The sequence below is a fragment of the Gigantopelta aegis genome, chromosome 6, assembly GCF_016097555.1.
Source record: "Gigantopelta aegis isolate Gae_Host chromosome 6, Gae_host_genome, whole genome shotgun sequence".
Taxonomy (NCBI): Eukaryota; Metazoa; Mollusca; class Gastropoda; order Neomphalida; family Peltospiridae; genus Gigantopelta; species Gigantopelta aegis.
In genome coordinates, this window is record NC_054704.1 from 95,126,337 (window position 1) to 95,151,545 (window position 25,209).

General features: G+C 37.2%; 2 protein-coding genes across 3 annotated transcripts; both read left to right on the forward strand.

Annotated features, from left to right (window-relative positions):
• Nucleotides 1-1,499: 1,499 nt before the first annotated feature.
• LOC121376328 (profilin-2-like) lies at nucleotides 1,500-6,092 on the forward strand. 2 transcript variants are annotated; one of them, XM_041504172.1, is made up of 2 exons: nucleotides 1,500-1,629; nucleotides 4,571-6,092. In XM_041504172.1, the coding sequence occupies exons 1-2, from the start codon at nucleotides 1,561-1,563 to the stop codon at nucleotides 4,973-4,975; spliced, it is 474 nt and encodes a 157-aa protein (XP_041360106.1). In that variant the 5' UTR covers nucleotides 1,500-1,560; the 3' UTR covers nucleotides 4,976-6,092. The 2 variants fall into 2 exon arrangements, with proteins under 2 accessions (XP_041360106.1, XP_041360107.1); XM_041504173.1 differs by lacking the exon at nucleotides 1,500-1,629 and adding an exon at nucleotides 3,671-3,801.
• Nucleotides 6,093-9,333: 3,241 nt separating this feature from the next.
• LOC121374804 (apolipophorins-like) lies at nucleotides 9,334-24,463 on the forward strand. The gene is made up of 11 exons (XM_041501916.1): nucleotides 9,334-9,385; nucleotides 10,382-10,444; nucleotides 10,985-11,145; nucleotides 16,360-16,590; nucleotides 17,684-17,836; nucleotides 18,567-18,765; nucleotides 19,341-19,593; nucleotides 20,319-20,484; nucleotides 21,949-22,278; nucleotides 23,082-23,609; nucleotides 24,071-24,463. The coding sequence occupies exons 1-11, from the start codon at nucleotides 9,334-9,336 to the stop codon at nucleotides 24,461-24,463; spliced, it is 2,529 nt and encodes an 842-aa protein (XP_041357850.1).
• The last annotated feature ends 746 nt before the right edge of the window (nucleotides 24,464-25,209 follow it).

Consider the following 25,209-nt stretch of genomic DNA (forward strand, 5'->3'; position numbering starts at 1 on the left):
CATACTAAGAAATCGGAATGATATTTCTTTATAGTAGTGGTAGTACAAAACAACACCCCCCCCCCCCCCCACACACACACCTAAACCATTGATAATAAAGTAGTAAGTGTGACTACTGTTACTACTGCTACTGTAGTAGTAGTAGTAGTAGAAGTAGAAGTAGAAGTAGAAGTAGCAGTAGCAGTAGCAGTAGCAGTAGCAGTAGTAGTAGTAGTAGCAACAGCAGCAGTAGCAGTAGCAGTAGTAGTAGTAGTAGTAGGCCTAGTAGTAGTAGCAGTAGCAGTAGCAGTAGCAGCAGTAGCAGTAGCAGTAGCAGTAGCAGTAGCAGTAGTAGTAGCAGCAGCAGCAGCAGCAGTAGCAGTAGCAGTAGTAGCAGTAGCAGTAGCAATAGCAGTAGTAGTAGTAGTAGTAGTAGTAATTGAATAGTAGCATATGGTAATGGTAGTAATAGTGGTAGTAGTAGTAGTACTAGTAGCTAGTGGTAATATTATAGTAGTAGTAGTAGCTATTGGTAATGTTATAGTAGTAGTAGTAGTAGTAATTGAATAGTAGCATATAGTAGTGGTAGTAATAGTGATAGGACAGTAGTAGTACTAGTAGCTAGTGGTAATATTATAGTAGTAGCTAGTGGTAATATTATAATAGTAATAGTAGTAGTAGTATCAGCAGCAGCAAAAATAATGATGATAATAATAATAATATAATTTTAAGGTGCTTTACAAATAAACAATGAAGTCGAAAACAAAATACAGTCGTTTTGAAATGTAAGGATTGCAACTTCATCATTTAAATAAATAAATTTAATTTTTAAAATTATTATTTAAAAAAGGTTACTACATTCACCCCATGAGTCCAGATAAAATGTTATGTACGTACTCTTTTCACCTATATAACTACGTATTTTAATATATAAAATAATAATACAGTCATTAATTTTTTAGGGTCGACTCTTTATTTTTACTATGTAGGGTCGTGTTCCCTGTAACGGACCGTTTTTAAGGCCTTATAGACACACGCACACACATATATATATATATATATATATATATATATATATATATATATATATATATATATATATGTTTTGAATATGACATTGTATTTAAGCTAGTTGGCTGCTCTGTCGTCAAGGTTGAACTATAAACATAAATAATAGCAGTGACACGCTGCAGGGGGGATATTTAAAATACATCATATTATTGTAATGATACCCCTCACAAACGATTGGAGTTGCCGAGCACCGCGTCCGCGTGACTAATGTTCTTAAGTATACAAGTCCCGAGACCCGCAGGTTAATAATCCCTGTTTACCTTTTCAGTGTTAGCCAACATTGGGCGATAGCTTACATAAGTACACCGAATACTTAATCGTTTTCTGGTATTAACTGCCAATAAACAAATGCAAACGTCTTCCCATGCGATATTCAAAGAGGCATTGGAAGTTAATAAATACTTATAAAGGCCTATTCTCAGTTCATTATATTATAACACAAGGCAGTAGGCTAAGGCACGGAAGGTTGAGACAAATATACCAATAAAACAGTAATTACAGCTATGTCCTATGTTGATGTTACAAATGGCAAAATACAAAATCAAGACAAATAACAAAAACAGCGATGCAGTTGTAAACGTAAGTAAATATTTGAATATTCGGGTAATATCCAAAGATATATATACCAAAACTGATAGAAATATTTACTTTTTTTTAAAGAAAGGAGATGTAACTTTAAAAATGTCATGTATAATATTCCAATGTAAACATAGACATAAATGAATTCGTTAAACAGTGTATTTTTTAAGTAAGCTGCTTTGAATTCGGGAAGTGGGAATGTCCACTCTTGCATCTCTTTGTATCATCCAGCCATTATATCAAAGGCCATGGTATGTGCTATCCTGTCTGTAGGATGGTGCATATAAAAGATCCATTGCTACTAATGAACAGATATATCGGGTTTCATCTCTAAGACTGTTTGTAAAAATTACCAAATGTTTGACATCCAATTGCCGATGATTAATAAATCAATGTGCTCTAGTAGTGTTGTTAAACAAAACAAACTTTTAACTCTTTGTATCAGTGTCTAAGCTGTGCTTATCGCATTTCTACAAATTACATGTAACACTACCTATGTTAACCAGACAGGGGACCTAAAATGTGTAACAGTCTCACAAACAAACAACAATAACACAGTCTCCTATTTTTAAACCGGCCTCGGTGGCGTCGTGGTTAGGCCATCGGTCTACAGGCAGGCAGATAGGTACTGGGTTCGGATCCCAGTCGAGGCATGGGATTTTTAATCCAGATACCGACTCCAAACCCTGAGTGAGTGCTCCGCAAGGCTCAATGAAGGGTGTAAACCACTTGCACCGACCAGTGATCCATAACTGGTTCAACAAAGGCAATGGTTTGTGCTATCCTGCCTGTGGGAAATGCAAATAAAAGATCCCTTGCTGCTAATCGGAAAGAGTAGCCCATGTAGTGGCGACAGTGGGTTTCCTCTCAAAGTCTGTATGGTCCTTAACCATATGTCTGACGCCATATAACCGTAAATAAAATGTGTTGAGTGCGTCGTTAAATAAAACATTTCTTTCTTTTTTTTCTTTCCTATTTTTAAAAACTGATTTGTTGTACGGTAGACATGAACTAAACAGGAGTCAAGTCATTTCTCTTTTCATTAAGTAATTTATTTATTTATGCATTAATTAATTAATTAATTAATTAATTAATTAATTAGTTCGTTAGTTAGTTCGTTCGTTCGTACGTTCGTTCGTTCGTTCGGGGTTTCCTATTTTTTCCCGACCAAGTGTGAAACCAAACAGCCGTACTTTAAAAATATGCTGAGATATTGTTAAACAAACATTATTCATTCATTCATTCATTCATTCATTCATTCATTCTTCGTTTTTTCTCTCGTTTTCTTCCTTCATTTTGTTCTGTTCTTTATTTGTTCTTCTCTTGTTCTTGAATCTTCCACCCTTCATTATTTCCTTTTTTATTATTAATTTTTTCTTTTCATTCATTGTCTTTTTTCTTTTCTTCTTTCTATTTTTTTCTCTCTCTTCTTAAAACGTTTTTGCTTTTTCGGTTATTCGGTTAATCTATTAGGACGAAGTTGCATGAAAATCAGATATTAAAATAATAGTTTCTAGATATAGATTTCTCACCGGAGTCGTTCCTTTGGATACTTCCATTTCTAGGACTTCTTAATTGTTCCATAAATATGTGCCAATACACGTATTGACATACCCCGTCGTTAATTTGTCATTAGCGTCCGTTCATTCAATACCTGGTGCATGTTGAACAAATGACTGGCATGAATGTCCGCATCAACAAAGGATTATAGAATCAATCATGGTAATGTCGTCTTGAATGTCAACGAATGTCGCAAGTCAGGGTCAGTCTTTCTTCCAGCATACGTATGCAGGAGTTTGAATGCTGAACACGCATTGAAAGTCGTACTTTCGGTTATAATGGTCAGCGACTCGGCAATAATCGGTTTTAGGTTAATGCGAGTATAATTCGAAAACGCCTGACTACTGGCACAAATCCACGGTTCGCTGCTATTGCGGGCATAAATCCGTGTTCATTAAACATTTATACTTACATAATACCGTCTTTTAAACACGAATGGAGTCTTTTTAACCATTCTATTGTTGGCGCCGTAAAGCGCACACACAGCTCTATATATTGGAGTATAAATGATTATGTTATTCTATATGGGGGATATTCGAAGAAGTAAACCAGGGTAACGCGAACAAACTTACAATTAGGTATAGTGATGGGACTAAAATGACTCTTGAGCTGGTAAGTTATCTTTAAAAACAAGAACATTTTAATTACTAGAATTAGACGTTTAATAAAGCAAAACTATCTTTTATTTTTATAAAATACTTTAGAGATTTGTGCTGTCGTTTTATTTGTGCTATATTAATAGTACATTCTTTTTGTACTCTCTTCAGCTCTCTCTCTCTCTCTCTCTCTCTCTCTCTCTCTCTCTCTCTCTCTCTCTCTCTCTCTCTCTCTCTCTCTCTCTCTCTCTCTCTCCTACACTTCACTTCTCTCTCTGTGATTTTGGTACTGTTTCTTGCTTTCTTGCTTTCTGTCTCTATTTCTGTCCGTCTCTCTTTCTGTCCGGCCTTTTTTCTTTGTCTTTGTCCGCGCTCGTACGTGTGTGTATGTGTATGTGTATGTGTATGTGTATGTGTATGTGTATGTGTATGTGTGCACCGTCTCTATTTTACTCCCCTCCCCCCTCTTATTTTTAAAGGAGTTTTGGAGGTGGGGGGGGGGGGGCAGATTGATTCTTGGAACGAACGAGCATGGAAGGCACAAGACACTAGGGGATCCTGGGTGCCCCCCAGGAAATTATGAAATCTAAAGTTTCTGATATACCATTTTGAAGCCATTTCAGGGAGGTTACATACTTAAAACGTCAATATCAGTAAACTGTACATAAATACATACATACGCATGCACGCATACAAGAACGCCTTAAAGCATATACATCACAACACTGTATTGTATATTGATTTAACTACTAGTGTGCTGATTGAAGCCTCTACTTTTATTGCAGCCAACTGTCACGTGGGACGACTACATCTACGACGTCCTCATCAGCAGCGGTAACGGCGGGTATGTCTCAAAGGCGGGAATATACAACACGGACGGACAGAAATGGGCGGCCTCCGAGGATCTCGACATTCACTCGTCCGAAATAAGAGACATCGTTGCCGCTTTCGACGACTGTTCGAAAATTCGAAAGACCGGAATCCGCCTGGGCTGTCGAGTATTCACACTAACGAGGATAACTGATCGCAGAGTGCTGGTAGGGCGCGAATCCAAATCCGGGGCTGGGGTAGTGGCATTCCGCTGTGAGTCCTGCGTGGTGCTGGGAGTTTGCGAGGAGGGGGCGTCTCAAGCAGGCTGCTACACGATGGTCATGAAACTTGGAGATTATTTAACTGACATGGGATACTGAGACTGTTGTCATATTGCCTGTTCATAAACATGTATTTTGCTAGTCTCAGACTATCAGCTGTCACGACGGAGTTGGCTAACTCGACGGTTGCGTTGTAATTTTGTTTTCAACTCCCAAATTACGACGTGTGCGCTCAGATTAACAACTAATCGGTCGTAGGTGTGGTATTCGACCAGAATCGAGTTTAAGAGTGCTAACACAGGCAACTGGACAGTCGTAGATGTTGAAAGATCGGTGAGTTGGCCAACTTCGTCGTGACAGTTAAATTAAATTACTTTCATTGGGAAGTGAGAAACTGAATATAATATAAGCCTGCTTCTCACGGACAAAGTATGTTATTAACAAATGAAGTCTCCTCCGACCAACAACAACAATGGATTATCTTGAGAAATCTATGCGATGTCACGTCTGGAAAGTAACTATTGTGTGCAAAGTATTTTTTCCCAGATAAATAATAAGAAAACATGGATATTTGAAACAGGAATACTCCATTATATTTGATACTAGACATCTTATATAGCGATTTCTGATTGTAAAAAAACAAACCCAAATGTGTTTGGGTTTTACTAATGCAATATCGCCGTACAAACAGAACAGAATATAGTTGTACTGTATAGTCGGAGACAGAACAATCTTTATTAAATTCAGGGACAGAAGACAACAGAACAGAACGGAATTACACCGTTTTTTTTACAACAATTCCTATTCTTATACATTATCGCCCACGCTGTATGGATCTCAGGGCCGTAGGTAGGATATTTATTTTTTAGGGGGGGGGGGGGGAGGACCAACTGAATGGTTAATAGTCTAAAACTCTTTAAACGGTTAAGAAGATAATTTTCTTTAAGTTTCTATATTTTGTCCCGGTAGCTACGGCCCTGGAATTTATGAAACATGTTTGTGAAGTGTATTGTTCAGTAAAACAATTCACAAGTTAGTGTCATCATCTGCATTAACTAATGTTTTCATCGTTTCACCGTTGTCATATTTCGTTTGGTAAATACCTTTTTAACAGCATCCCATGATACAACCACTCATAGATATTCGTTACTGGTATCTGTATTTACTATCTAATATGTGTATTAATATCATGATTAATAAACTCATATTATCATTATTGATAACGGCTTTATAATTGATTTGATACACATACATAGTCCTTGCTTTTCCTTTATGATAACACATTAGTAGTAGTAGTACTAATCTTAGTTTAGGTTGTCGGATGGATTATGTAACCGTTCGTTCACATCGGAAGATAGAAAATGGTTTTTCCAAAATTTTAGGCACTTTCAAATTTTATTAGCAATTTTTTGTAAAAACTAGCCAACGACTAATTTGGCTACCGACAGCACGAGTCCTGACACTACAAGTTAAATGGGTGGTGTTGTGGTTCGGTATCCGCCATATGGTTGGTAGGTGCTTTCTTGTTCGCATTCCAATACTGGCTTCCGCCTGGAGTCCAGTGCCACAAGACTGATATCAAAGGCCATGACCCCCCTCCCTCAGTCACACCCCCCCCGTACTACATTTTATATTTGCCAGCCGCCCCATAGCACATGTAAAAGACCGTGTTCCCCGCACCCTCCAATGTATACTCCCCAGTATAAAACCTTAGTTACGCCAATGGCCATCATTAGGCAGTCCAGATTCTGGCAACATTTGAACCTGAAAAAAATCGGAGTATAAAACCATCTGGAATCACATGTGCACTGATTATGTACAGACTACGGTTAGTGCAGTATTCATAGGAACAATTCTTACGCGATATGTCGACGGTAAAACGCTCCCACGATGCGCGGTCGGTTTAGGATCGATAGCCGACTGGTATATGTATATCAAAGCCCATGGTATGTGCTGTCCTATCTGTGGGATGGTGCATATAAAAGATCCCATGCTACTAATGGAAAATATAGCGGGTTTCCTCTCTAAGACTATATGTCAAAATTCAGGCCCGTAAGACGGATTTTCAAAGGGGGGGGGGGGGGGGGGCTCAGTTTTATGGTTGTTCTATCGTCAGGTTTCCGTAATGGCATTATAAAGACATTTTAAAGTCCCGAAATAAAAAATGGGCCTGAAATTACCAAATGGTCGACACCCAATAGCCAATGATTAATAAATCAATATACTTTAGTGGTGTCGTTAAACAAAATCAAACTTTCATCTTTACACAATATACCGGCCTCGGTGGCGTCGTGGCAGGCCATCGGTCTACAGGCTGGTAGGTACTGGGTTCGGATCCCAGTCGAGGCATGGGATTTTTAATCCAGATACCGACTCCAAACCCTGAGTGAGTGCTCCGCAAGGCTCAATGGGTAGGTGTAAACCACTTGCACCGACCAGTGATCCCTAACTGGTTCAACAAAGGCCATGGTTTGTGCTATCTTGCCTGTGGGAAGCGCAAATAAAAGATCCCTTGCTGCTAATCGGAAGAGTAGCCCATGTAGTGGCGACAGCGGGTTTCCTCTCAAAATCTGTGTGGTCCTTAACCATATGTCTGACGCCATATAACCGTAAATAAAATGTGTTGAGTGCGTCGTTAAATAAAACATTTCTTTCTTTCTTTACACAATAAGCACATTATGTTCATAATACTTGAATTATTATAAAATGTGATGTTCTCATTAAACACGTGAGGCCTATATCTCATGTTTATATCATGTAATAGTCGCTCACAGAATATGCTAAATGTTAGCAGTGGTGTTGATAGTGGGGGTATCATGAACTTAGATAACGTATTCTCGTGACCCCTCCGTGTAAGAACAACAATGAACGAAGATGTACATGTTACACTGCATTACATTATTCTGTAAAGTAACTAAGAAAACAGGTCCAAAGGGCACACACGGAATATTCATTCGCAGTTATTAAATTTGCGTAATCGAGGCCTAAATAAGGATACTGTAGGCCACGATATATTGTAATTTGGTAATTTTAAGCACTAGCCTATTTTGATTATACCATTTTCTGTTAATTTGTATTATTTGCACAAGCGCGGGACGTAGCCCAGTGGTAAAGCGCTCGCTTGATGCGCGGTCGATTTAGGATTGATCCCTGTCGGTGACCCCATTGGGCTATATCTCGTTCCAGCCAGTGCTCCACAACTGGTGTAACAAAGGCCGTGGTTTGTACTATCCTGTCTGTGGGATGGTGCATATAAAATATTTCTTGCTGTTACTAAAAAAGAGTAGCCCTTGAAGTGTCGACAGCGGGTTTCCTCTCTATATATCTGTGTGGTCTTTAATCATATGTCTGACGCCATATAACCGTAAATAAAATGTGTTGAGTGCGTCGTTAAATTACTTTTATTTACTTTTCAGTGCATCTTACAATATTTGTGCAAATAGGAAGGAAGGAAGGAAGGAAATATTAATATTAATATTTCCTTTCTTCCTTCCTATTTGCACAAATATTGTAAGATGCACTGAAAAGTAAATAAAAGTAAAGTGGAACTAACCTTCTGACGATCAACACGAACACTTGACTACGATATGTAATACTAGTAACACTGAAATAGTAGTTTGACTTAATATTTACATACCCATATCTAAACAGAGTACAATCTATCGCTAGCTGGGGGGCACAAGTAAATGTTTTAATCTTAAAGGATTTCAAACGCGATTCACTGATATTTGGAGAACAAACCATCAATGTTTTGGATAGCATTTTAAAGGTTTGTTTTCATAGGTGTACGGACTCCCATTTTTTTGTAGAGGGTCAAGCTGGCTTTTGCCCGAATTATTACCAAACAATATAACGAATCACTAAGCATTTTCACATGGATTACAACTAATTTTGAGGGTAGAATGATGGAAATACATTGTAAAAGGGTATGAGATTAGCACATTTCGCCCGAATATCGATCTGTATTATTTTTGCCCGAATTTGAGGTTTTGCTCCAGCACTAGGGGGCAGTTGCACCCCCGCCCCTATCTCGTACGCTTATGTTTGTTTTGTTTATACCTATAGAAGCCTCCACCCAAACCCTACCCCCAATACCCCCCAACCTCCCCCCAAAAAAACCCAACAACAAGAAACATCAACAACAACAGCAGCATCATCAACAGCAAACCCATTTGGTCCATACGTGGAGAAGGGAGCAGTCACCCTCGACCCCTGTTCTTGTCTACGGGCCTGATAGGTAGGTGTTAATGACCACCGCTACATTACCCCCTGTGCCACCTTTCGTTCCCATTAACCCCACAACCCCCACCTGAATGTCCATTCAAGATTTGTAATCAGAGTCGGAGATAAGATTTGTCCGTGCTCTCTTGACCCGTGTCCACCCGAAGATGGTGACCCTTATATAAATATAGTGGACGATATGACAAGATACAAACACCAAATGTTAGAGTGGAGTGATGTGGACAAAGTGTGTTGTGCTTTTAGCACTTGTGGCTAGAACAGATGCTGGTAAGTACACATCTGTTAAAACTGTGTGAATAAAACTATAAAATTATAACGTTCTCTACATACCAGCATATTACATGCATTTGTTTGGAAGCTATATATTTAAATTCATTAAAACTCCTAGTTTATTACCATGATCATGCATGAGAAGAAGTTTGTTTGTTTTGTTTAACGACACAACTAGAGCACATTGATTAATCAATTATCGGCTATTGGATGTCAAACATTTGGTAATTCTGACTCGTAGTCCTTAGAGAAAACCCTTACATCTTTCCTAATGCAGCACAGGATCTTTTATATGCACTTTCCCTCAGACAGGATAGCACATACCACGGCCTTTGATATACTGGTCGTGGTGCACTGGCTGGAACGTGAAAACCCCCAATGGGCCCACCGACGGGGATTGATCCCAAACCGAGCGAGCGCTTTACCATTGGGCTACGTTGTGCATGAGCATCACCAGGGTTTTGAAAGGTGTTCGTTTTTGTAATTAACATTTAAATAATAAGAAGTCCAGGGAAAAAGGAAAACATTGTCGAAAAAGAGGTTCGTTCGCACTACCAAACCCTCCAATGATGACGCTTCAAATGTGTTGATATAATAATCAGTTACGTATGTTTATTAACCCATATTTAAAAGGTACTTGTAAGTAAATGCGTTAAAAAATAACAGAGTATATGGCTTTAAATTGATACACACTACATTTTTTCTTCCACAAAATTAATGCTACCATTGTTGCAACGTTATAAATATAACTTGTTGAAATACAATTTGATCACCTATTTTAAAACTCCATAAATAAAAGAACAGCAGAGACTTGAATCAGAATTGTTTCATGATACATAGCTAAATGTCACAAACATACACAAATAGCACTGTAAGATTTGTCAAACATCATGGCTACTAATATACACGCATTGTCTGTAAAATTCTACAAATATAACGTTATATACACATATACATATATTACTATGGTATGTATACTTATTTTATTTTCAGGTCCCATTAACATTCAACATGACGGGTTTGATAACGACATGTCCTGTGCGATATACTGTCCAGGTTGGTAATGACTAATTACTGCATTATCACATCTTTGTATTTTAGACTCTACATATGTTGTTTTGCCTGTATAAATTTTATCACTGCAGTACTATAATAAAACAAAATACCCCCCCCCCCCCCCCCCCCCCCCCCCCACACACACACAAAACCTGTCTACAGTATGCATGTAGTATGCTATTTAAGCCATATAAATGAACAAAAGTAAATCCCTTTAGATGGCTAAAACGTATTCGTCCCCATGAAGAAATTGTGGCGCAGTGCATTATTTATCCGAGCCAGTAGGATCTATGTCTGAGCATTCGATAAATAGAGAATAATACATGAGTGGCCGTTAGATACCATGTATCTCACAACGAGTCGTTTTAAAATGTATCTAACGAGCGAAAGCGAGTTTGACATGTTTTTAAATAACGAGTAGTGAGATAAATGGTATCTAACAGCCACTCATATATTATTCTCTATTTATAAAAAAGTGTTCTAATAGATGCACGCCAAACATTTCGCAAACCTGTACTCATGTTTAACTTGTTTCTCCAGAGAACGTCAAGTTCCAGTACACGCCGGGCACGACGTACCAGCACGACTACTCCGTGCAGGTGGAGACGACGATGGAAAACGCCTACGAAGATTCGGCGACGCTCGAGATAGCGGCCGTCGTCAACATCGAGGTCTTGTCCAAGTGTGACTTAGCCATGACGGTGAGACACAGCCGCCAACACAGTGGGTGGAATGTGTGAAGGCGGCTCCCGCCTCCCCCTCCCTATCGCTAATCTCTAGAAGTGTGTCTGACGCTCTCTCTCTCTCTGTCTGTCTCTCTGTCTGTCTGTCTCTGTCTGTCTGTCTGTCTGTCTCTCTCTCTCTCTCTCTCTCTCTCTCTCTCTCTCTCTCTCTCTCTCTCTCTCTCCAGCCAGTGCACCACAACTGGTACACCAAAGGCCGTGGTATGTGCTATCCTGTCTATGGGATGGTGCATATAAAAGATCCCTTGCTGCCAATCGAAAAGAGTAGCCCAGGAAGTGGCGACAGCGGGTTTCCTCCAATATCTGTGTGGTCCATAACCATATGTCTGACGCCATATAACCGTAAATAAAATGTGTTGAGTGCGTCGTTAAATAAAACATTTCCTCCCCCCCTCTCTCTCTCTCTCTCTCTCTCTCTCTCTCTCTCTCTCTCTCTCTCTCTCTCTCTCTCTCTCTCTCTGTGCGTGCACCTCTTCGCGTGCGCGCGTGCAATCTTTCCAAGCCACTGAAAATGTCCAACTATCCTTATCATTGAAGGCATTTATTAAAAATGTATAGAAAATTTACATTCTGGCAAATTCACACTTTTTTAATTGCACCTCACATTAATAACTCCTGTATTAAAAGGTATTAAAAGGCATTAAAGGTAACACTGATGCAATCTGAGCTAGATGTCCTATATATATTTACAGTATGACTTATATTTGTGCACACTACACATGTTCATGGCAACACTGCAATTACTGGGTCAAAAACGCTAATCAGTAGACCTGAACGAATTTAGTTTCATTCAAAAGATCGGGTGCCCAATTTTAATTTAATTTTATTGGCATTAGAATTGATTTCAGATTGTTAGATTATGCAGTGTTGACATGAGGGATGTGGGTAGAGTTACTCCCGTGATAGTGGTGTAAAACGAGGGTTTATTCCAGTATCATGAATTGAATACCATATGATGTAGTGTGTTACCTCTGTATACTGAAATTTAATGAGAGTTACTTCCCTTCTCGGACCCCTTGAAGTAAAGAGTGGCAATATTTCAAACTCGTATGCTTTTCTTCTTATTATTTAAAAAAATAAAAAATAAAAAAAATAAATACAGCTGACATACAATCCTGGTTTTTTATTGGTTATTTTTCGAATTAAATCTGGTGATTTATGTACGCCGTCATCGGTAGCCATAATTTAAAACAATAATTATTTCGAGGACTCATTCTGCTGTCGCTTAGCCTCATGCGTGGTGTTTTCGATTGTGTCTTAATTCCGCGTTTTACATTATGTTTATGGTCAACATTGATGTGTATAATTTGCATAATTTTTTTTTTTTTTTTGGAATGTACCATTTTAATTTTTGACATTTTGTTACCAGCAGGTACCAAATTTTTTTCTAGAACATAACTTTTGGGACTACAAATTGTACAATTATATTAAAGTTTATTTTGTTTAACGACAACACTAGAGCACATTGATTTATTAATCATCGGCTAAATTTTGACATATAGTCTTTGAGAGAAAACCCGCTACATTTTTCCAATAGTAGCAAGGGATCTTTTATATGCACCATCTCACACAGGATAGCACAAACCACGGCCTTTGTTATACCAATGTGCACAATGTGAATATGGAATGATGGAAATGGTCTTAAGTTACAATTTGTAAAAGCATTTCCATCGTGGTTTAAGAGTTGTGGCCCTAGTCCAAGTAACACACATTTGCTACTACTGAGGCCCTACATATTATTATGATTCAAACAAGACAGCTAACCTGAACACTGCTGTTCGAGAGCTAAATGAATATCGCTCTCTCAGTTGGAGATGTAGGTTTATAATGAAAACGGGATTTTTGCTTACCACTGAGTTGACCCGACAACACCCTCAGTAATGTTCTGCCTGGTTAAATAAATATTTGCTGATGGGTTTCTTCCTGTAGTGTGTGCATTAGTGATTAATATGTGATTTGTTTTTTATCAGGGAGCTAAAAAATTATCAGTGTAAAGGTATTTGACGTCAAACAAAGGATTGTTGTTGTATTAGAGCGTGAATCTTTGACTACCGTTTGGTAGGCAGTGATAGGGCAGAATTTATATACATTGGTCTCTGATGGTATGAGCGTTGATAACTGTCCAAATGTCTGTCCAGCTCTTTTACCATCAGAGTACTCGGGCTACCACAGTAATCTTATGTTTGACGTTAAATACCATTACATTGATAATTTCACATATTAACCACTATTACACATGGTACAAGAAGAAACCTGACAGCACCCCCTTTCAACAATGTTTCAGTTAAATATGTAGGGGTGGGGAGTGAATGTCTGTAGATAAAAATACATGTATTTGTGGGTCTGAACCTGTTGGGAGAGGGGTTCAGGACATGCTTTGAATGTTGCATCGGATCAGTAGCCTAATGTAATAATGGAAAGTGAAGCAAAACTATTTGATATTTAATTTTAGTTTTTTCTTTTGAAAAAAATTATTATTTTATTTTTACAGATTTATATTATAACTATTACTAATGTTAGTGAATGTGTTATGTGGGCTGGGCATAACTTTCTTCAGCCATTCAGTAATGCCAAAATGTTGGTTATACATGGGTAAGATCAAAAGAATTGGTCACCAATGTGTGGTACAAGTGTAGTATTAGAATAGAGATAATAACAATGTATTTTATTGTTAAATATAATGATTTTAACACAAAATATGTTGTATTTTGTATTAAATTGTTATAGTTAACAATGAAACACAGTAATAATATTCTTTATGTAGAATAAGATGCAGGACCTATTCTGTTCTTAGGTAGAAAATTAAACATTGTTTTTTTCAGATTTCATTTCTATATATAAGATAATGTTTGTTAATAATTCAAAGTACTACAAAAAATTAGACAAAGCTATTTGGCCTGAGAATTGTAAAAAGTTCAATGCAATTATTCAATGTCTAAAAGATCAGGGACATACTAATAAAAAACAAGTAAAATATTTAGAAGCCAGGTCACAATCACAAACCCGGAAATTTTATCTACTTCCAAAAATCCACAAGCCAGTCGATACATGGACCGATATTAACACACCACCCGGTCGTCCAATCATTTCAGACTGTGGATCAGAATCGTACAATATTTCAATATACATAGACTTTCACTTAAAACCAATTGCAAATAGACATGAAAGTTTTGTGAAAAACACTGAAGATCTTCTATCAAAATTATCAAAAACCAAAATCCCAAAAGATTCATTCTTGGTTACCCTTGATATTGACTCCATGTACACCAACATAGGTATTGATGCGGGCATTGATTCAGTTAAGAGAGCATTTGATAACTACCCAGATCCAAACAGACCAGATAACAACATTATTGAGCTGTTAGAATTAAGCCTAAAAGGAAATGATTTTGAGTTTGATGGAGAAATGTATCAGCAAGTGTGTGGTTGTGCTATGGGCAAACGTTTTAGTCCAAACTTTGCATCTATCTATGTCGCCGAATGGGAAGAGGCTGCTTTAAAGAAATCGAGTAAAACACCTCTTTTGTACCTCAGATATCTCGACGATATACTTATCATTTGGCCACATTCTAAACAAGAATTTTGGAACTTTTTTGAGCTATTAAATCAAGAGGATGACAATATCAAATTTAAGGCCACCATATCAGATAAATCAGTTGACTTTTTGGATGTAACAATTTATAAAGGTACACAGTTTGAAACATCAGGTTACCTAGACTACAAAGTGTTTTTCAAACCCACAGACACACACCAACTTCTCCACTGCAAGTCTTTTCACCCATGCCACACCTTTAAAGGCATTGTTAAATCTCAGATTATTAGATTTCACAGAAATTCGAGTAACAAACAGAATTTCAATGAGGCTTGTTCACTTTTATTTAGTGCTTTAAAACCTAGGGGATATTCAAAACAGTTTTTAAGAAAAATTAAATCTGAAACTGTTCGAGAATTAGAAAATCCCTTTAGGGCAACTGAAGACTATAAACCATACAAACTTCAGCATAACCAATTGCCTCAAATAAGCACTGGCTCGTCTACTACTTGTGCCAAAACCAGGTGTAGACTTCACAACTTACTTAAAACGCAGTCGACTTTTAAAAGTCAACAGACCAAAATTGAATATCAAATTCGAATAGACATGAACTGTGATTCGAAAAATGTAGTATATCTAATCACCTGTAATTTATGTAAAAAACAGTACATAGGACAAATGCAAAACCAACTGAGAATTAGAGCAGTTTGTCACAAGTATGATATTCGGCATGAAGTTGACACCCCTGTCGCCAATCACTTCAATCTACCTGACCATTCGTTAGATGAAAACTTTGAAACAATTCCAATTGAACAACCCCTGATACTTGGTTCAAAAGACGAAACAGACCTCTTGAGACTTGAACGAGAGGCCTTCTGGATTCGTACATTACAGACAAAACAGCCGTTTGGAATCAACGTTGAATCTGGTAAAGCTGTAAAAAGAGATAAAATAATTTTTCCAATAATTTACAGTCGACGTAACGTTGATATTGGTAAACTTATGAAGGAGGAGTTTTTAAATCTGCAAACTGTTATGAAAAACCCTATTACAGCACGTCCGGTTATTGCATATAGAAAAAATCCAAGTCTCAAGGATATCTTAGTCTCCACCCGACTACACGCCGCCTAAGCCTGCGTCTAAGCCTCTAAGCCGGTCCATTTTTCAGTGGTTGGTTTGTTGTCCCTTTCCTAACAATTTTTTTTAAAAACAAATACATCGTATCCGGCTGTAAACAAAACATAGTACTAGCCAAATAAATTTAAAACAAGACTGACCGAAAAACAGTTATATTTTGTATATCACAACGGTCAATTTAAAATCAATTTCGAATCCTTGGGGCAAAATTAGAAAATATTTTTTTTTTAGTTTTTAAAAAATTCCTGAATACATACATACATACATACATACATACATACATACATACATACATACATATATATATATATATGGCCAAATTTACAAAGCCTGTTTTAGACTACATACATTAACAATGCTTAAACACCTGCATTTAAGAAAAACAGACTTCGTAAATTTGGCCCATATTGTTTGATCAAATATATGGAGGCACAGGCCCCTTGGGGCCCCCACCTGAATCCGCGCCTGGCATGTAAATGTATTTACATATTTTATTTCTACAGCTCCACCATGTGAAGATCGTTCACTCGTCAGAAACAAAGATTCAGCTGTCACCTCACTTCAAGATGTCTTTAGAGAGAAATCCGCTTCGCTTCTCTTTCCATGACGGCGAAATTCCTAATCTGTGTCCAGTGAACGATGAAGAAAAGTGGGTTCTTAACTTTAAGAGAGGTGTGCTGTCTACCATACAGAACACAATGGACAACTTGGAACATGACCAGAAGACAAAAGAGGTATGTGAAGCAAGACTTCGTGTATTGAGTAGGGTCTACACAAATTCCAGACACAAATTCAGGATGTTTTGTACGATGGTTCAGAAAGTATACATATCTTAAAGAGTTAAATAAACCATATTAAATATTGATGACTTCCCTTTCAGCATTTTAGTTTTGCATTACCATAGTTTGACACCCAATAGCCGATGCATTTTTTGTGCTGGGGTGTTGTTAAACATTCATTCATGTATTCATTCCCTTTCGGTAGTAATTGTTCTTATGCTGTGCACAATTTTGAAGTGAATAAAAGTACTGTAATAACCGTGAAGGAAGAGATAGCAAGTCCAGCAAGCCATACCATATACCACCAAATAAAATGCCATAATAAGAAAATTAATTCTGTACATTGCATTTTGTTTTGTTGAGTTAACAGTGCATCATTTCAACATATTTAAACACATTTGTACAGTGAGAAACCAAAGGTACAATTCAGTGAAAACCTTTGAGCTTATTCTATAAGTCAAACACCAAAATGACACAACCTGGAAAAACAATAACTTTTACTGCCATTGCTTTTATATCTGTTTATTCATTGTCATTTATGAAAGTACAGGACTCTTGTTAACTTTATTAAAATAACATTTTACCATCAGACATATTAAAGACCATCAGTGTCGAATGTCATAAAAGTAAGAGCTTTGCGAGTCCAACATGATTTCCCCCAAGTACTGGATTTCTGATTTGACTAAAAATTGTGCATTGTTAAAGGTATTGTATGTTTACAAGAAAGATATACATCTTTGGATGATAAAAGAAATCACATCCATTTTTTTTTAGAATAATAAAAAGTGTTTTGCCCAAGAAGGTCCATTTTTTCCTTCCCCATCCTTTCATAAAATAAACTGACTTAAAAAAAATGAAATGAAACAAACATACATAGACAATGTACATATATATAAATATAATTAATAAATAAATATATGACTAACACCTTACAACGTTTACTCCAAACAATAATAATGAGCAATGACTGGACTAGAAATGACTGTCTATGTTGATATTTCTTAATGCATTAATACATGTATTGATTAGTTTTGAAATATCATTTCAGAGTGATGTCACTGGAGAATGCTTCACTGAATACAAGGTTACCAATCGTGGTTGGTATTCAACTACAGTAAAGAAGTCCAAAGATCTTATTGGCTGTAATGATCGTCATGGTTACCAGAGCAGCATCCATGCTATGCCTTACAGTGCTTCTTCGGTACGTCTGACAACTTCTTTTTTTTCATTGCGATATATAGGAGTACAGGTAGGAAGGAATGAATGTTTTTATTTAATGACACACTCAACACAATTTAATTATGGTGTCGGTCATATGGTTAAAGACCACACAGAAAATGAGAGAGGAAACCCTCTTCTGCCAAGCAGTTGGCTACTCTATTCAATTAGCAGTAAGGGATCTGTTATATGCAGCATCCCACAGACAGAAGAATACACACCATGGCCTTTATTATATCAGTTGTGGACATTAACATCAGACCTACATACACTGTCAGGCATGTATAATTTAAGGTATGCGTGCAAGGCATGAGGTTCTTGGTATGCCTTGTGTATGTGTGTATTGAGACTGTCTTCCAGTGGTTCACCTCATGTAATAACAAATTCAATTATTCAGTGCTGTGAATGCAACTAATCTCCTACTCCATCCCCACCCGAAATATTGGAGGAAGTTACTTAATTTATGATATAGTCTTTTACCAACTAACAAAGAGAGGAAAAAAAGATACAGATGATGAAATGTTACATGTATTTAGAACCTGATCAGAGTAGTTAAAATAGGGGACATTTTTATTAATATATGAGATGCCCTATATAAACAGGTGGTTATTACTGAAGGTGTGCTTCATACCAAATTTGATTTCAAGTATATTGGTAAAGATATGTAGCACTTAGGTTATAAATAATAATTTACATCTTCTGATCTTTTTAAGAAAATCCAGTCTCTTCCTCTGATGAAGAGCACCCATGAGTGCGAACAGGAACTGGATAAAAGTGGTTTCTTGAAGAGCGCCACCTGTAGGGAGGTTCATGTCTTTCGACCATTTTCTAAGGAGAACAGCGGGGCTGTCACCAAAGTTTCTCAGAAAATAACCAACACAGGACAGTTTGATGGCATTTCAGTAGCTCAAGGTAATGTATAATGTTTGGACTTTAGCTCTGTATATACAAATGAAGAGTTTAGGTGCAAAAACTGATAAATGCCATTTTATCCAAAAAACTACTTCTACTGTTATTACTTAGTTCAAGGCGTTCTGATTTTCATACTAGTTTTTTTTAATTCTGTCTTTTATTTATTTTACTTATTTCAAATGAAGATCGCCCATTGCGGACTTGATGTTTTACATATAAAGCATAAAAAACACACAATCTTTTGCCGAAAATTACTAAAATGGATTTATTGATTTTTGCATTTGAACTCTTCAGATGTTTACTAATATTCTAAATGTAGTAACATGAAGAAAAATATTACTGAAGTGTGAGCTTCCTATCAGCTAAATAAGCTATGAAAACTGTTGATTTTTGAATATAGTGGAAATAAATATACAAACCCCTCACAGTTACCTTTTCTCTTGGCTCTGACTAGTTGCCATACCTGGTAACAATATGTTATAAAAAAAGTTTTTTTATTTTGTTTAAAGACATTAGTAGAGCACATTGATAATATGTTATAAAACATATTTTTATATTTTGTATCATCATTTCAGACGTTGTCCTGAAGAGAGTGAACCTGCTGTTTGAGCACGAGCGTCTTATGACGAGTGATGACCACAGACACAGCCTCATCTCCAAACTGGACGAGATCTGTACCGCGACGGCGGAGGACATCCGTCCAGAGGTTCCCGGGATCTTCGCCCAGCTCGTCTCCATCATGAAGAACCTGGACAGTGAGACAATCCGAGACGTCTACTCACAGATCTTGGACAAATCCATCTGCAAGGAAAACAACAGACGGACAAAGTATGTGAAAGAGTTTACACATTTTATTCATAATTGTGTCTTGTTTGTTTTTTTAACAACATCCTATCATTTAGATAATCAGGTATAACAAATGATAGTTTGATATAAAGTATGAAAACTTGCCACAGCTGGTTACATCTTTTCCGTTAGGAATAAAAGATGTTTTATATGTACTTGCACAGCCACCACTCACAGAGCACCAAGGAAAATTGAATAAACCAAAAACATTTACCATTAAATCAACAGTCCAAGACAGCATTCTTGAACTGTAGTTGAATATAAGCATGAAAATAAGTTGCATGAATGAATGACTATTAAATACTGAGAATAATACGTCAGGCAGTTAAATACAGGAATGAAATACTTTCAAAATAGGATGTAACAAGTCTAGTCTCAGTTTTAGGATTATTTGAAAAACAATTTATTGTGTTCACAAAACCCTATCAAATTTAAAAACTATAAAAATAAGAAGGAAGGAAGGAAATGGTTTATTTAACGAAGCACTCAACACATTTTATTTACAGTTATATGGCATCAGACATATGGTTAAGGACCACACAGATATTGAGAGAGGAAACCATAAAAATAAGAGTGCAAACTTTTTCACAACTTTAATTTCCAAACAGTAACATAGACCTTCTCACTGTAAGCATTTTAGAAATGTGCATACATCTTCGTTTTGCTTGTGTTAAATTAATTTGATGAAATCTGTTTATCTTTGCCAGGCAGTTTTTTCTGGACGCGATTCCAATGGCTGGTACGGCGTCTGCTACTCGAGTCCTGAAGGAAATGATCATTGGTAAAGAGGTCTCTGACCACGTCACAAAGATGTGGCTCATGTCCCTCGCCTTTGTGCAGGATCCTTGCTACAAAGTATTGATGGAAGCTAAGGTAAATGGTTAGCAGTCTCATGTTATTGTGATATGCTTAATATGTAAAGCTTCAATTAACAAATCATCATATATGTATCTGTTGCTGATTTGTTTGAATTGCGGCAGAAAATATGTCCAGGCAGATTTAATCTATTATGACATTAAATATTAGCGATCTTAAAATTTAGCAAAATCCAGTTAAGTGACATATTGGCAATATCAAACTTTACCAATGATGGTGCATATAAAAGATCCCTTGCTATTATGGAAAAATGTTGCAGATTTCCTATCTAAGACTATATGTCAGAAACTACCAAATGTTTAAAATCCAATTACTGATGATTATTAAATCAGTATGCTCAGTTTTGTCGTTACACAAAACAAACTTCAACTTCAGACTTTACCAAGGTCTGCATATCAGACATTAAACAAAATTAAGCTCAAGTTGTAGGATCAGCTAAAAGAATACTTTTGATACATTGTGATGTTATGCAGCTTACAGACAATTAAATTTAGTAGAAAACTGCTAACTACCTATAGTGATTTGCTATACATACAGTTTAATCAATAGCATATAACCGTTGTTGTGTGTTAAATTAATCACCAACAAAACAATCTTACAAAAGTTTTTCAAAACATTCTGTTGATTATGTCTTTAAATGAAATATTAGCATTTTGTATGACCTCACTAAATTTGCTAATATTTTATGCTCACTAACATTTTGTGATTTACAGTAATTCTTGTTTCAGTGTTGTATTACTTCTTTTAGGTTTTACTTGACAATCCAGCAACCAGCCTACAGTTGATGCTGTTGGCATCTACACTGTAAACAACATCCAATGTGTCAGTTTTCATTACTTGTTTTAGAATTTACTTGACAACCCAGCAACCAGCCTACAGTCAGTAGTGCCAACTACTGTAAACAACATCCAATGTGTCAGTGTTTGTGACTTGTTTTAGAATTTACTCGACAACCCAGCAACCAGCCTACAGTCCATGGTGCCAACTACTGTAAACAACATCCAATGTGTCAGTGTTTGTTACTTGTTTTAGAATTTACTCGACAACCCAGCAACCAGCCTACAGTCAATGGTGCCAACTACTGTAAACAGCATCCAATGTTTCTGTATTTGTGACTTGTTTTAGATTTTACTCGACAAACCCAGCAACCAGCCTATAGTCCATGCTACCGGCATCCACACTGGTCAACAACTACTGTAAACAACATCCAATGTTTCTGTATTTGTGACTTGTTTTAGATTTTACTCGACAAACCCAGCAACCAGCCTATAGTCCATGCTACCGGCATCCACACTGGTCAACAACTACTGTAATTACATCCAATGTTTCAGTGTTTGTGACTTGTTTTAGGTTTTACTTGACAACCCAGCAACCAGCCTATAGTCCATGCTACCAGTATCCACACTGGTCAACAACTACTGTAATTACATCCAATGTTTCAGTGTTTGTGACTTGTTTTAGGTTTTACTTGACAACCCGGCAACCAGCCTACAGTCCATGCTACCAGTATCTACACTGGTCAACAACTATTGTAAACAACATGCATCGTGTGAGAATGACCAGCCTGTGATCGACATCGTCAACACTCTTCTCAAACACATCGAGCCAGGCTGCTTCATTCACAGCACCAATGTAGCCAGCGTTCTTCAGGCGCTGCGAGCTCTCGGCAACGTGGGCCACGTTGTTACGGTAACCAGGAGCATCAGCCAGTGTTTTCTGATGATGGTGAACCCGGATGAGGTGAAGATTTCTGCAGTACAAGCCTACCGCAGATTACCCTGCTCAGCAGATGTGAGTACTGAGTGGAGTTAATGTTAAATCATTGGGTTTAAAGACTGGTTTCCATAAAAGCCGTAACAAAGTAGCAGATCTCCAGACTGCTATAGATCATCATGGACCAACAGCATTTTTTATGAGTACATAGCCACATATGATTTGCAGTGAATTAGGGATGTTGATATAAATGGGAATACTCTTACCTGCATCTGGTCTGTATGCAAAGTGTTACAGATTTTATAGGAACAAATCTTAAGGATGATATGTATTGGCTTCATATCCCAACACTGGCTCCCAGTCAGAGTGGAGGTGTAATGCCACTATACCAACTTTTCGTAATCTAACATTTTTATTGCCATGTACATTAAAATCTGTAACAAGTCACCGATGACTGCCGATCACCACAGATCATCATGGACCAACAACACTTTTTATGGGAACATAGTTGCAGACAGTCTGCAATGAATCGGGAACTGTATGTGAACACTGTATCTATATCGGGTCTGCAGCTACATGTAGTGTGTTACATATCTTATAGGAACCATCGTTAAGGCTGATAGGTAGTGGGTTCAAATCCCAATATAGGCTCCCATCTAGAGTAGTTTTCAAAGGCCACTAAACCAACTTCTTTCTCACTAACATTTTCATTCAAGACATTGCGGCATGTAAAATAGTAGAAATGCTATTTACTGATTTGATGCATGACAGTAATTCATGTAAGCATAGTATCTCACCATTTAAAAATATTGTCTTGTATAAAATAATGTTTAAGGTAAGATATCACTTATTTAACCATGCTGTATATTATTTTTTTGCAGAGATCGGATGTCTTGAATGTATTCACAGATTTGACTCTGGATTCAGAACTGAGAATCGAGGCTTACTTGGCCACCATGCAGTGTCCTGACGATGACGTTATAGAAATTGTCAGACAGACCTTGACCCGAGAGACAGACAAACAAGTGGGGTCGTTTGTCTGGTCTCACATTACAAACCTGATGGAATCATCCAGTCCTCACAAGCAAAACCTGAAAACCATCCTCAAAGACGAAAACCTCCTCAAAGAGTTTGACCTTGAGAAAATGAAGTATTCACGCAACTACGAAGGATCGGTCTTCATAGATAAATTCAACATTGGTGCCCTCGCAGACAGTAATCTCATCTGGTCTGGAAAGTCCCTAGTTCCTCGCTCGGCAGTGGTGAACATAACGGTGGATCTTTTTGGCAATTCCATCAATCTGTTTGAAATTGGTGGTCGTTTGGAAGGTTTGGAATATCTGCTGGAAACCTACCTAGGACCGTATGGCTATTTTAGTGAAAAGAAAACAAAGAAAAGTGCTGCCAAGGTTTGTTGATATAAATATTGCAAATATGAATAGGGAATGAACTCTTTATTTATGCTGTACCCATGGCCACAAATATGTTTTTATTGATATTTAGGTCATATCTAATACTAAGTTATTGTATTTACAACTGTTTAAAACTAATTGGAAGTTTTCTTACACCATAGATCATTACCTCTGTCATTTTATTCCAGCAGCCATAATAAATATTTTTATTTGTCTTGCTTGAGCATTCTTTGCCCGCTTGTCCATTTCTCTATTACTGTAAGTTTCCCAGCCATTATCGTTCCTACAGCACTCATTTTATCTTTATGAAATCCAGCTCCATTTGATGGCTATTCACAGTTGAAATCATGTTCACAGGTACACTGAGAATACTATCTTTTGGGTTTTTAAATGTTTTTTGCTACCTCCTAAAAGTGCAAATAAAAATGTACATTAAGTTTATTTCACTGTCTTTTCAGTCAAAACTGAATTTGGATCAGCTGAAAGCATCGGGATACATGCGAATGTTTGGAAACGAGTTATCTTTCCTACGCATGCACGGAGTTGATAAAATTAAAGGCTTCAACTTTCTGAAGTTCCTTATCGACCTGTCAGCCAACCACGACTATTCCTTCACACAGAGCGTTCTGTTCCTAGACAGCAGTCTCATCGTCCCCACCGGGTGCGGCCTCCCCCTCAACCTGACTGTCAATGGAGCAGCGACGATTGACCTCAAAGCCAGTGGGAAAATTGACCTGCGTAAAATACACACGAGTCCTCGGAGTCTCCTTGTTGATGGGGTCTTCCAGCCCAGGTTCGTTTCAGATGATGCAAGTTGTATCTCATTTAAAAAATATTATTCTGAAGCATGACTAAATACAATAGAATCGAAATTTTGGTTGATGCGTGGTGAGTCTAGGATCGATTATCTGTCAGTGGGCCCATAGGGCTATTTCACATTCCAGCCAGTGCACCACGACTGGTATATCAAATGCTGTGGTATATACTATCCTGTCTGGGATGGTGCAAATAAAAGATCCCTTGTATGTTATTATATACTGAACTCCATTAAAAATGCATAACCTAAATTTCAGTTCTTATTGCTATCGCATGTGTGAGATTTATGTAACCCTAACCCTTGTATGCAAGTTTTGGATTATTTATTGTCTACCAGAATACATCCAGTTACACAAAATCAATTAATAAGTTTCTTCTTTACAACAACAAATCTGACTGGTACATTTTCAATGGCATTCAGTATAGTCTAGACTGTACTTCTGATCTTAAAATATTTATATGCAAAGTTGGTATATAATCACATTTGCATCATTCATGATTAACTGCTATTTAGAATATTCACAAGTGAAAGTTTGGACTTTGTTATATACGTTTCAGCTACAATGTTTTCTGTGTTATATACGTTTCAGCTACAATGTTTTCTGTGTTATATACGTTTCAGCTACAATGTTTTCTGTGTTATATACGTTTCAACTACGATGTTTTCTTTGTTATATACGTTTCAGCTACAATGTTTTCTGTGTTATATACGTTTCAGCTACAATGTTTTCTGTGTTATATACGTTTCAACTACAATGTTTTCTGTGTTATATACGTTTCA